The sequence below is a fragment of the Salmo trutta genome, chromosome 10 (genome assembly GCF_901001165.1).
Source record: "Salmo trutta chromosome 10, fSalTru1.1, whole genome shotgun sequence".
NCBI lineage: Eukaryota > Metazoa > Chordata > Actinopteri > Salmoniformes > Salmonidae > Salmo > Salmo trutta.
The window spans coordinates 19763690-19777216 of NC_042966.1; the positions used below are offsets into that span (position 1 = coordinate 19763690).

General features: G+C 41.7%; 1 protein-coding gene across 3 annotated transcripts in view; it reads left to right on the forward strand.

The window, feature by feature from the left end:
* Window positions 1-4637: 4637 nt before the first annotated feature.
* LOC115201285 (myosin phosphatase Rho interacting protein) overlaps window positions 4638-13527 on the forward strand; it is a 72255-nt gene continuing 63365 nt past the window's right edge. For 2 of the 3 annotated variants that reach the window (XM_029764783.1, XM_029764782.1), the window contains exons 1-2: window positions 4638-5565; window positions 12009-12086. In XM_029764783.1, coding sequence (XP_029620643.1) covers window positions 5362-5565; window positions 12009-12086 — 282 coding nt within the window. In that variant the 5' untranslated portion in view covers window positions 4638-5361. The remainder of the gene's footprint in view (window positions 5566-12008; window positions 12087-13527) is intronic. The other variant, XM_029764784.1, reaches the window with a different exon arrangement.

The following is a 13527-nucleotide window of genomic DNA, read 5'->3' on the forward strand; positions in this document are numbered from 1 at the left end:
GGTGAATGGAATATGAATGCCAGTCATCCAATATGTTGTAAAAATTGTCCTCCCTCATCTTAAAAGGCACTGACCGCAACTGGTTTTGAATGCATGTTTAATTCCCCAAAAAACATTTGGATCAGCAAAGGTCATTTTCTCGACAGTTTACAAGGTCCAGAGAGGCATATTAGCAGGCCTGTCATAGTGAATATTTTGTCAGGATGTATTGGCGTTAACAGATAGGCCTACCATCGAAAACATGGCCTTCTCATGAGCTGTTTGTCGTGGAACATCTTTCTCCCAAGTGTCCTATAATTAACAAAATATATATATTTCACCTTTATTTAACCAGGTAGGCCAGTTGAGAACAAGTTTTCATTTACAACTGCGACCTGGCCAAGATAAAGCAAAGCAGGGCGACAAAAGCAAAGCTGTGCGACAAAAGCAGCATAGAGTTACACATGGAATAAACAAACATACAGTCAAACACAATAGAAACGTCTATATACAGTGTGTGCAAATGAAGTAAGATAAGGGAGGTAAGGCAATAAATAGGCCATAGTGGTGAAATAATTACAATTTCGCAATTAAACACTGGAGTGATAGATGTGCAAGTAGAGTTACTGGGGTGCAAAGGAGCAAAAAAATTCAAAATAACAGTATGGGGATGAGGTAGTTGGATGGGCTATTTACAGATGTGCTATATACAGGTGCAGTGATCTGTGAGCTGCTCTGATCTGTGAGGTGCTTAAAGTTAGTGAGGGAGATATAAGTCTCCAGCTTCAGTGATTTTTGCATTTCGTTCCAGTCATTGGCAGCAGAGAACTGGAAGGAAATGCGGCCAAAGGAGGAATTGGCTTTGGGGATGACCAGTGAAATATACCTGCTGGGGCGCATGCTACGGGTGGGTGCTGCTATGGTGACCAGTGAGCTGAGATAAGGCGGGGCTTTACCTAGCAGAGACTTATAGATGACCTGGAGCCATTGGGTTTGGCAACGAATATGAAGCGAAGTTCAGCCAACGAGATCATACAGGTCACAGTGATGGGTAGTATATGGGGCTTTGGTGACAAAACGGATGGCGCTGTGATAGACTGCATCCAATTTTCTGAGTAGAGTGTTGGAGGCTATTTTGTAAATGACTTCGCCGAAGTCAAGGATGGTAGGATGGTCAGTTTTACGAGGGTATGTTTGGCAGCGTGAGTGAAGGATGCTTTGTTGCGAAATAGGAAGCCGATGTGGCCACCAACATGCTCACACATGCGCAGTTATTCAGGCATGCTTACCACAGTGCGCTCTGCCTTCTCTCTTCTCCAAGCAGCACCTATAATCAAGAACGCTTCAATAGAACGAGCTTTTGATTGATTGTCAATGTTTTATGGTTGGAGGGACCGGGAAGAAAGTGACCTAAATGATAGCTCTAGTTATTGTTCTCCACTCTTTTTGTAGTTAGCGTAGTAGTGTGAACACTGCTGTTCACTTGAATTTGAACGATTTTTTAAATCGCTATATTTAAGTGTTGACGTCCCTTAACGAGTCCTAAATCGTGCAAAAAGTTTCAAAATAAAAGTATTCCCTTTACTTGAGCACAGTATCACAAATCGTAGTATGTTTAGCCTGCTTCAATATGCGTTATTTTTATCTGATCCTACCCTCTCCTTTTGATGCTAGTTTGGGAAGTATTGAGGCTTATTGTTGAGTTCTGGTGGTTATTTGTAAATAGGTACTTTGCCAAGGTGGGTAAATGAAATAAAATATTAAATCAGTACATGTTAATAAGGGGACATCGAAATGTGTATTAAACAATGTTAAATATTAATGTGTTGAAAAGGAATTAATGATATAAAGTTCAATATTCTTCATTAAATAATATCTGAAATAATATTTGAATTCTCATTCCACTAGATGGCAGTGTTCCCCATGTTGTTCCCAGTCAGGAGTCTGAGGATTCAAAAACAAAATAGTTTACGCTCTTTGAAACGCATCCGTGCATTGGTGGATGTGCTGTACATTGTTATAAACAGTTATGTTGCAGTGCTATAGACTTATTACAGTTATTGATTGTTATGGAAACGTAAAAAAATATTAATTATTATTACACTGTTAAAACAACAGACCTACACTGTGAAGTTCTTTAGTTTTCAAATGAATATTTGTGTGGAAGGTTTACTTCAACTGGACAGACAGCACATGTATCTGTTTAATTATTACCTGATTTGTTGACAGAAATGTGGGTTGAAATAAGGGAAGGGTATTGTCTGTATTAACCAGTGATCTACTATAATACAGGGTATTATGTCAAGTTATAATAATACAGGTTATTATTCAAAGGTTCTACAGCTGCACCATCGAGAGCATCCTGACTGGTTGCATCCCTGCCTGGTATGGCAACTGCTCGGCCTCCGACCGCAAGGCACTACAGAGGGTAGTGCGTACGGCCTAGTACATCACTGGGGCCAAGCTTCCTGCCAGCCAGGACCTCTATACCAGGCGGTGTCAGAGGAAAGCCCTAAAAATTGTCTAAAGACTCAAGCCACCCTAGTCATAGACTGTTCTCTCTGCTACCGCACGGCAAGCGGTACCGGAGCGCCAAGACTAGGGCCAAGAGTAATCTAAACAGCTTCTACCCCCAAGCCATAAGATTCCTGAACACCTAATCAAAGGGCTACCCAGACTATTTGCATTGCCCGCCCCCACCCCCTCTTTTACGCTGCTGCAACTCTCTGTTATTATCTAATCAGTCACTTTAATAACTCTACCTACATGTACATATTACCTCGACTAACCGGTGCCCCCGCACGTTGACTCTGTACCGGTACCCCCTGTATATAGTCTCGCTATTGTTATTTTACTGCTGCTCTTTATTTGTTACTTTTATTTCTTATTATTTCTTTTTGTAGGTATTATTGTTTATTTATTTTAACTCCATTGTTGGTTAAGAGCTTGTAAGTAAGCATTTCACGGTAAGGTCTACACCTGTTGTATTCGACGCATGTGACAAATACAATTTGATTTGAATTGACTGACAGTAGGCTATTGGAACAATATGATAGTGACTGTCGTAAAATAAAGAATAAAACAAAAAGAATTGTCAGTGGTGGCTGTAGCTTTCTGCCGAAAAAAATACTATTGACGCAAATATGAATGTTATGACACTGGATCCTGTTAGCAGTGTCTAAGGATTCCAAATCCCCCCCCCCCCCCCCCCCCCCCATATTTGAGTCAACTTCTATAGAATTAGCAGTACATTGGCAAAAGCCTTTATATTACTATAATGAAAAAAATTATAATTGTAACAGTTGACAGTAGGTTTTTATCCAAAAAGATTGAATTACACAAATCTTCATGGCATGACACCAGATCCTATTAGTATAGTGTTTGAGGATTCCAAATCATCTGTTCCAAATGTCCGTACTGAATTTGGTAAAAGGGCTTTTATGTACTCTGCGCCATCGTCTTGGAATGCCTTACAAAATACTTTTAAACTGGATGAACTTGTCCCGATTGGTATTTTTAAATCACAGATGAATGATCTGGAGACTGATTCCCTGACATGTCAATGTTTTTAATTTGCTGTTTTTGATTTTGTTATATTCTTTGTTAATTCTATGGTTTTTACTAGATTACTTGTAGTTTTTCATGTTGTTTGTCTGTAATTTTTGTAATGACTTGGCGCTGCCTATCTTGGCCAGGACGCTCTTGAAAAAGAGATTTTAAATCTCAATGAGCCCTTCCTGGTTAAATAAAGGTTAAATAAATAAATAAAATAAATCTTCTTTATTGGAGACAACTTCTATAGAATTAACAGTACAGTAGAACATATCTGTATAGTGCCATAATAAAAAGAGGGTTTTAGTAACAGTTGACAGTAGGTTTTCCGCAAAAAGAATATTGAATGACACAAAACTCCCTGGGATGACACCAGATCCTATTAGAACAGTCTTTGAAAACGTGTATAGTTCCAACAGTACAGGAACAAATAGCTGTATAGTGATGTCAGAGGCTTTCAGTGAAAATCAGTTTTTGTCAGTGGTGGAAGTAGCTTTCTGCTGGAAGAAATACCATAATGACGCAAACCTTGATGCTATGACACTGGATCCTATTAGTAGAGTGTCTGAGTATTCCAAATCACCCCCTCTTTATTGGAGACAATTTGTGTAGTTCCAACAGCACAGTAACACATATCTGTATAATGCTGTAATGAAAAGACGGTTTTGGTAACAGTAGGTTTTCCTTCAAAGAACTATAGAATGACGCAGATCTTCCTGGTTTGACACCAGATTCTATTTGTAGTCTGAGGTTGCCCTGAAAAAAGTTACCCTTGATCGTGGAAAATGTGAAAATGTTTTCTTCAAAACATGTTCTGTTAAGAGTTGACAGTAGTTTAAAAACATTAATACTTCCAGCAACAGTGTTGGTATTGTTGCATCATTATAATTTATAGTTAAAAAAAAGTTATATTAGACAGTAAATCGATCATTAATAATTGATTCCAATAATACATTGTTCGTTTTTTCAATAAATGTATATTTAAGTCACTTCAAACTTTAATATTTGTGATTTTAAAATCAGAAAAAAGTCAAGTAAAACAATTACAGTGGGACTTTTATTTAGAAATGATGCCGTACGATCACGTGACCGTAATGTCACTAGGTTCACAATGCCCAGCAAATCTGAGCTCGCGACCTCTCCACAGGGAAACATTTCGCCTGAAAATAGGAAGAAAATAAACCAGGGGAGCAGCTAGCCGAGCTGGTTATCAAAACACAACCGAAGAAGTCGTTGATGCTTCAATGATTCTGCGAGAGGCGCTTTGTCCGTTTACTATGTGTCAACGGGGAGTGAATTTCGCTGAACATTTATATTCTGGACCGTTTTAACCCAAGCTAAACAGCTAGGCGAGAGGATTTCTAGCTCGCTAGCTAATTTACTACTATAGCCAGCGAAGAAGCATTGGTGGTAGACTTTGCAAAGAGCAACTGCTAGCTACAGTCGTAGCTAGCCAGCTACCTCCACTTTTGCGATTTTCCGTCAAATGGGTGCATGTTATAATGTGCAATTGCTGTTTTTGCAATTTGCACAATAACGTCAATGATTACAAAAAACAAACTAGCGAGTTTGTTAATCGCTTAGCTAACGTTACTCGTTCGGCTTTGTGAATTAAGGGCAGGCCATGGACTGAATAACGCACAAGAATGGTGTCTCGCTATCTTGATGACTAGCAGTCATATATTGGATCATATAAATTGGGTACAACTAAACAATAGAAACCTTGCATTTGGTTTGTGTGTGTAAAACTCAAGACCACTAACGTTAGTTAACCTATTTAGTTATTTGGATCATCATGCATTGGATTGCTGGGCCCTTGTTCCAAATTGGATGAAAGAAACGCAGAGAACGGATTATCCAGTCGTCAATTTTGAATTAATTTGCATTTACGGTGAACGGAGGCGATATACAATGTCTACAGCGAAAGAGAACCCTTGCAGAAAATTCCAGGCGAACATTTTTAATAAAAGTAAATGTCAGAACTGCTTCAAACCTCGGGAGTTGCATCTCTTGACCGATCAAGATCTGAATCAGGTAAATAATTGTGATGTGGCCACATTGCAGTTCACATGTTACAAACACCTATGCGACAATGTGACCATTTGGGCGTCTCGAGTTTGCTGTTACTGTCAAGTTGTGTAACAGTCCAATTCTGGCAATATTTTAGCCAGCTACCTAGTCACACTTCCACTTAGTGTTCTAAAGCTTTTAGAAACTGACAGTCACTTCATGCTGTCTGCTTTGCCATCCTCAAGTCTGTTAATTGGAAGTGTCTGTGGTTATAGCTCAGCATGTGTGTGTCATTCTGGTTGTGTCCTCATTCAGTGACCATTTGTTGAAGACCGACTCCTTTAGAGATGAACCAATGGTGTGTGTGTGTGTGTGCATGCATGTATCTATGTGTATGTATAATCTCCTGCTTCAGTCTGACAAACTAAGGCGTGGTCTGCTAGGAAGAAAAGTGTTTCTCACGATCAGCCACTGGTTCAATATGAGGAATCAGCTGTAATAATAGGACCCTGGTTTAAAGCCACAAATTAACATTAGATTTGGATAGATTCATTGGATAAAGGGAGGTTTGACCAGCTTCAGGTTAGGAATAACATTTATTACTGGCAAATAACACTATCCTCCCAAAATGAGGAATCAGCTGACCCATCATGGATCCTGTCCAATTTTTGGGAGACATTGTCCTGAAACATCCATATGACTGGCAGGCAGGGTCACCAGCTGACTTAAGGGACTGTGCTGCCACACTCTGATAACTGTGGCTGCAAACAAGAAGATTGTGCCCTCCTGAATGTGACCCCAAATTCAACTTAAGTGTAGGCCTACACAAAGTCCTCACGTCAATCAAATGTATTTATAAAGCCAAAGTGCTGTACAGAAACCCAGCCTAAACCCCAAACAGCAAGCAATGCAGGTGTAGAAGCACGGTAGCTAGGAAAAACTCCCTAGAAACACCGGAACCTAGGAAGAAACCTAGAGAGGAACCAGGCTGAGGGGTGTCCAGTCCTCTTCTGGCTGTGCCAGGTGGAGATAACAGAACATGGCCAAGATGTTCATAGATGACCAGCAGGGTCAAATAATAAATCAGTGGTTGTCAAGGGTGCAACAGGTCAGCACCTCAGGTGTAAATGTCAGTTGGCTTTTCATAGCCGATCATTTAGAGTATCTCTACCGTTCCCACTGTAGCTCAGTTGGTAGAGCATGGCGCTTGCAAGGCCAGGGTTGTGGGTTCGATTCCCACGGGGGGCCAGTATGACAAAATGTAATAAAAATCTATGCACTCTACTGTAAGTCGCTCTGGATAAGAGCGTCTGCTAAATGACTAAAATGTCAAATGTAAAAAAAAAAAAATTGTCCTGCTGTCTTTAGAGAGTTGAAAACAGCAGGTCTGGGACAAGGTAGCACATCCGGTGAAATACTGTATGTGTACTCAAGTCGCATTATAAGTCCCCCTGGTTTCCTTCACCCAGTGAAGTAGTGAATGAGAGGATTTCTATCTCTGAGATCATTAGCTAGTTTCTGTTGTATCCTATAATTGATCCCATGCGATGAGGTCCAGATGGGCCCTTGAACATGGCTTAAGAACAGCAACGCCAGCAAGCATCCTCTCCTCTACAAAATGTGTATGTGTTTCTCTGCTTGTGTATTAGTGAGAATGTGTTTCTCTGCTTGTGTAGTGTATGAGTGAGAAAGTGTGTTTGTGTTTCTCTGCTTGTGTGTATGACAGCCTGCTTGTGATTACTGCAGGGTTAACCCCTTCAGACCTGGACTCCTGACTCAGGACTAGAATCTTAAAGCGATTACATCACTTCTTTAATCCTCCTGAGACCCAGCCTTGCTCTCTCCCAGGGCCTTTGACGTCACCAGTGGAACCAGAGATGCTTCTATCCGCTGCTCTATCCATATAGGGCTAGTAATGAGTTGTCTCATACCAGGGGAGTCTGAGAGTTTAAACAATACGCTACAGCTAGCTGGTTCTAATCTCAAAACAAAACAACCCTTTTTAAAATAAGTTTAGGCCAAATCTATCAAAGGAACTAGTCATGACACTGACTGCCATTTTGGACAGGAAAATGTAAACACTGAAGAATGTAGCCTATCTGCGCTCTCGTATTCTGTAATGACGTCCTTTGCGATGAGTGGACGAAATGAAAACAGTAAAGTGGAATTCATAAGTGAAACAGAGGGTGGTTCCACTTCCATGAGCTGGGCCTCTGGTTAGTACATGCACCCTGGCTGGGTTAAGTGTATCTTAATGCAGTTTGAATACTATGCATGGCTCCAAGACAGGCGCTCATTAGTCTAACTGAATTTGAGCCCTAAATTTAAAGCGAGTTATTCTGAATTTGGAAGTGGAAGTTGTTTAACTCAAACTTTCACACTCTCCAGTCATTTGGTCACACCTCCCTCATGAATACATAATTGAAAGAGATGCCTAGCCCACATGGAAAAGTTATCTGAAAGGAAATGAATGTGGAGGAAGAGTGTTTAAATTGCAATCTTTGTTTTACACACCAAGGGATCGGGGGTGTCAGCAAATTCTTTATTACAATTTGTTTAGCCTGAAAAATAATTTCCTGAAAGTGTAGACCTAAATGTCTGTAAATTTAGTGATGCTGGTATATTTAGTTGGTCACGTGATGGTGCAGTGTTTCCCCTAGCATTTTTCCAGCAGCGGTGGAGTCCGGCAAGGTTTTTCTAGATCAAAACAGAGTGTAGGTGGTAGCCCAACCACGCCCCTGACAAGGCCGTTGGCTTGGCATAAATCGTTCTGGAATTGGTGGCGTAGAGAGATGTGGCGTTTTTCAGCTCATTTCCTGTAATTCTCAAAATTTTTCCATGGAGCTGAGATTTTTCTGCAGAGTGAAAGCTAATTTCCTACAATCCACACTCATTTTGCCATGGCTAATTCTGTTTTCTTATCCTCAAACATAATAAAACCAATTGGGCCCCCTGGAAATGTGCCCTATCAGTAGTCCAGCCATGCAAAAAAATACTCATTAGTTTTTAGAATGGTCTATTATCCCTGACTTTCATTTTAGTAATTTCTAGTTCTCAAAGATCATATTATTTAAAAAGTTTTTACAGGTATTTTTTCTGGATGGAGGCTATTGCTGAGCCACGCTGCTCTGTAGTTCCCGAGGCATCGGTGAGATAAAGAACCCACTCAGGATAGAAGGTGGGAGGCAGGGAGGAGGGAGAGTGGGAGGCAAGGAAATGGTAGAAATACAGACTGAGGGATGAGAGAGGGTAGTGGGTGAGAGAGAACAGTTTGGGAGCGATAGTGGGGGATGATGGGAGTATAGAGGGAAGGAGAGCGAAGAAAACCCAGGGAGAGAGAGGAGGCACGGGGGTATGGAATGATTTGAGGGAGGAGAGGAAGAGCTTGTGAAAGAAAGTGCGGGGTTGGAATTGAAACTGGAACAGAGTTTCTCACAGGTTACTCACCAGTGGAGCCCAGAGTTCTCAAATTAACATACATAGATCTCAATTCCACATGGTCCAAAATGATGTTAGACCTATAAGTTCCAGTTCTATCTATATTGAACAAAAATAAACATGCAACAATTTCAAATATTTTACTGAGTTACAGTTCATGTAAGGAAATCAGTCAATTGAAATAAATTCATTAGGCCCTAACCTATGGATTCCAAATGACTGGGAATACAGATGTGCATCTGTTGGTCACAGATGCCCTAATTAAAAAAAAAAAAGTAGGGGTATGGATCAGAAAACCAGTCAGTATCTGGTGTGACTACTATTTGCCTCATGCAGAGCCACACGTCTTCTTCGTAGAGTGTTTGTCAGGCTGTTGATTGTGGCCTGTGGAATGTTGTCCCATTCTTCTTCAATGGCTGTGCGAAGTTGCTGGATATTGACGGGAACTGGAATCCGCTGTCATATACGTCGATCCAGATCATCCCAAACATGTTCAATGAGTGACATGTCTGGTGAGTATGCAGGCCATGGAAGAATTGGGACATTTTCAGCTTCCGGGAATTGGGTACAGATCCTTGCGTTATGGGGCCGTGCATTATCATCTTGGAAACAGGTGATGGAGGCAGATGAATGGCACAGCAATGGGCCTCAGGATCTTGTCATGGTATCTCTGTGCATTCAAATTGCCATCGATAAAATGCAGTTGTGCTCGTTGTCTGTAGCTTATGCCTGCCTATACCATACCCCCACCATGGGGTACTCTCTTTGCAATGACATCAGCAAACCGCTCTCCTACACGACCCCATACACGTGGTCTGCAGTTATGAGGCCAGTTGGACGTACTGCCAAATTCTCCAAAAACAATGTCGGCGGAGGCTTATGGTAGAGAAATTACCATTCAGTTATCTGGCAACAGCTCTGGTGGACATTGCTGCAAGTCAGCGTGCCAACCGCATGCTCCCTCAACTTGAGACATTGTGGTGTTGTGTGACAAAACTGCACATTTTAAAGTGGCCTTTTATTGTCCCCAGCACAAGGTGCACCTGTGTAATTATCATGCCGTTTAATCAGTTTCTTGATATGCCACACCTGTCAGGTGGATGGATTATCTTGGCAAAGGAAAAATGCTCACTAGCAGGGATGTCAACAAATTTGTGCAAAACATTTGAGAGATACGCTTTGTGTGAATGGAACATTTCAGGGATCTTTTATTTCAGCTCATGTAACAATGGACCAACACTACATGTTGCGTTTATATTTTTGTTCAGTGTATAATCACCAAGGCTCTGCATTGGTTTTACTTGGCTAGGAGGAGTAAGGTGAACTTTCAGATGGGTCTACCTTACGTTTGAATGGACCTTTTGGCATGAGTCCTAAATGAGTGGAGGAGAGAGCAGCGTCCAGGCCTCCCTGGATTGTACTGGGGAGGCAGAGGTTAACGCGTGATAGAGGACGCAACTTTATCTGTTCGATTATGGCATCTGAGAGTATGAGCATCTCCATTTTGAAGTAGTCAATTTTCTTCTACTACTACGAGTTGGTAAACAAACTGAAAGGGTGCATACTGCCACTTGGAGTGTGTTGTTTGAACAGGTATGAAGCCAAGGTTGATGATTTACTGCCACCTGCAGTTATGGAATGTTTTCTCACAAGTATAATTCATTGGTTAATCCCTCCTGATGACCTGGATGGAATGATGTGATCCTCCCTTAACCCATAGGAAGTCCCACCCAGTTTTCTACTGCAACATTGTAAAAGTCCCCAATAGCGCTGCCCATGCTAAAACAGACTTTTGGGCACTAGAGTCCTCTATCTCACTGCTGGTGGGGTTGGAGGCGGGCTGGAATGGAGGGGGAAGGTAGGTCTGTGGGAGAGAGCTGAGGGGGGAGGGCGAGGTCACAGGAGGACCACTATAAAGGAAGTGAGGCTTGTGTGTGTGGAGGGAGGAAAGGTGTGTCCCTCTCCAGGTCTCCTGGTTCCTCAGCCCACCAACATTGCTACAGGCCACAGCTGCTCGCTTACACTGCCTTTCCTTGTGCCTCGCTCATTCTTTCCTGTCCAGCTCTTTCTCTCTGCCTCGCTCTCTCTTTGGATGTTTTGTAAGAGAAGAATGGATGTTTTGTAAGAGAAGAATGGAGAAATCAGTTATGCATTATAGCAAGACCTGTGTGATATTTGCTACTTTATTGATAACATTGCCCATCTGAGGACAGGAAACATCCATTTTGGATTGTAGCCTAGGCGTAGACTTCAGTGCTGCAGATAATCAGCTAATCATCAATAAATAAAACCATTAGTCATAATTGCTGCCTAAATGGTAGACTTATCAGATTTCTTAGGACTAGGTCATGGCACGTTTATCTCCTCAGTCACCCCATCACCTGTTAAAAGTAACCAACTAAATGTCTCTATAGGCAGTCAGTCTATGCAAGTGGAAACAAGGCACATATAGATTTGACAGACATGCAGGGACACAGGCTAGCTAGTGACAGCCAGGGCCAATACCCACAAAGTCTTAATCGTACACTCCTCTACAGCGTGTAAGACGCTAGTCTGGATTTTGAGGTAAAGAAGGTAGGAGGGATGTTTTATTTTGCAAGACAAGCCTGACAGCTGCTTCTTGGTAATGTTTAACAGTAAAAGTTAGACCAAGACAAACAAGTTTTAGAGTGCAAAGAGCAGCCATTTTTAACAGCCACCCCCTCACCGTGGGAGCTCTGCTCCATGTTTATACATTTCCACATCTTTTGAACTTCTGTGTTTTCATTGGAAACATGCAGGTTTTTGGCTCAAACAACTTCCATGAGGTGAATGTAGGTTGATAAATGGGCTGTTCTCATTCACAAATCTTCATTTAAACGCAAGGCAATGGTGTCTATCAAACGATGCTAATTAGGCCGACAGGCTTGCTAACTGGTTTTGTGGTTTGAAAACCGAACATCTGGACCCCAAAATGGGTCCTCTCCTTGCTGACTGCTTCCCCCCCTCCCCCCAATTTTAATGATTGTCTAAATCGCTCTGTTTTACAGGCCAAACCTATTTACGGCGGATGGCTGTGCTTGGCCCCCGAGGGAACAGACTTTGACAACCCCATGCAGAGATCCCGGGTAAGAGCAACCATGAGGCGTATATTTGTGCATGCGCTCACATGGAATGGGGGATGGGTTAGTATGTTTGTTCCCTGTTCTTCCATAGCACTGTAGTCGAATGATAAACATTAGACAAACACCATTCCCGGGCAGCAGAACCTCATAGTGAGAGGGGGATGGGTGAACATTGACCATCCGGATGTTTTCATGCACTTGGGAAGTATGCTTTGAGGCGTAATGGAAGCGCTTGAAACACAGCCCTAGCATATAGTCGAATGGTCACAGAAATGGGCTCTAGATCTGCAGACGTATTGTCCTTTTAATGGCAATTCGCCTGGTGCTATACGTCACGATGATTAGAGCGCACATACGGGTACACAGTGTCGTGAAGGAGCCGAGCACTCGCTCATGTCCGGATCATGGAATCTATTCAACAAACTGCTCTAAGCCAGATGGGCCATGGCGCCGAAGAACCTGCGCTATCTTGGGGGCAAGTCCACTGGGGCTGCATCTGCATAACAATGGCTAACTGTGAACATGGGTTTACACCTTTGATGGTTAACACCTCACAACAACTGTTTTGATTATGCAGAGGTTGTTGATTCTGCTCTTCAGAAGTTCTCACTGTCAGCCCTAGCAATGTGATAAGGCAGGTTGCCTATTTTGAATGCACTGGGTGAGGTAGGTGACGCAGTGATCCCGGGTTAGAGGATAAGGAGAGAGACTTGAGGTTCTGTTTTAGGGAGTCGGTGCTCCGGTTTTATTTCCTCCAAATCAAACTTCATCTCCATTGACTTGTGCTGACAGTAAACAAAAATATTTCAGCATATTTGATCATAAACAATTACTTGTCACAATCTGAGCCAGTAGTCAAATGATAAATATAATAATTTCTCCAAAGCAGTAAAATAAATATTCATTTAAGGTTCAAATTAGATCCTTTCGATATGCAAATATTTCTAACAACATCCTACCGCTAATAAACAACAGTGCATCTTTTAATGCAGATCAATTGAAGAATGTAAATAATATTGCGGGTTACTTACGTTTGGGTATTGGACTCACACATAACAGAAATTAAAGGATACATGTTGGAGAGGTTTTGTACTAGTGCTTAGATCGTTTGGCACTGAACTAAAAGACAAAGGAACTCAGGTATTTAAGAAGTGAAATTGGTTGCAGGTGTGCTCAGAGCATAGAGATGTACAAAGGGTCTCTAGTGCCAAAAAGCGTGTTTAACATGGGCAGCGCCATTGAGGACTGATACATTGCGATCTCTATACATCTCTATGGCTCAGAAGTGTCTGCTGTTAAAGGGACAGTTAACAAAAAAACGCAATTTAAAGGCAGTGTGAACTAAAAAGTCTAAGATCAATAAGAGCCTTTGCTACACTATGGAAACACAATTTCCTATAACATCAGGTTGTATACACTATTATAAACTGGGTGGTTCGAGCCC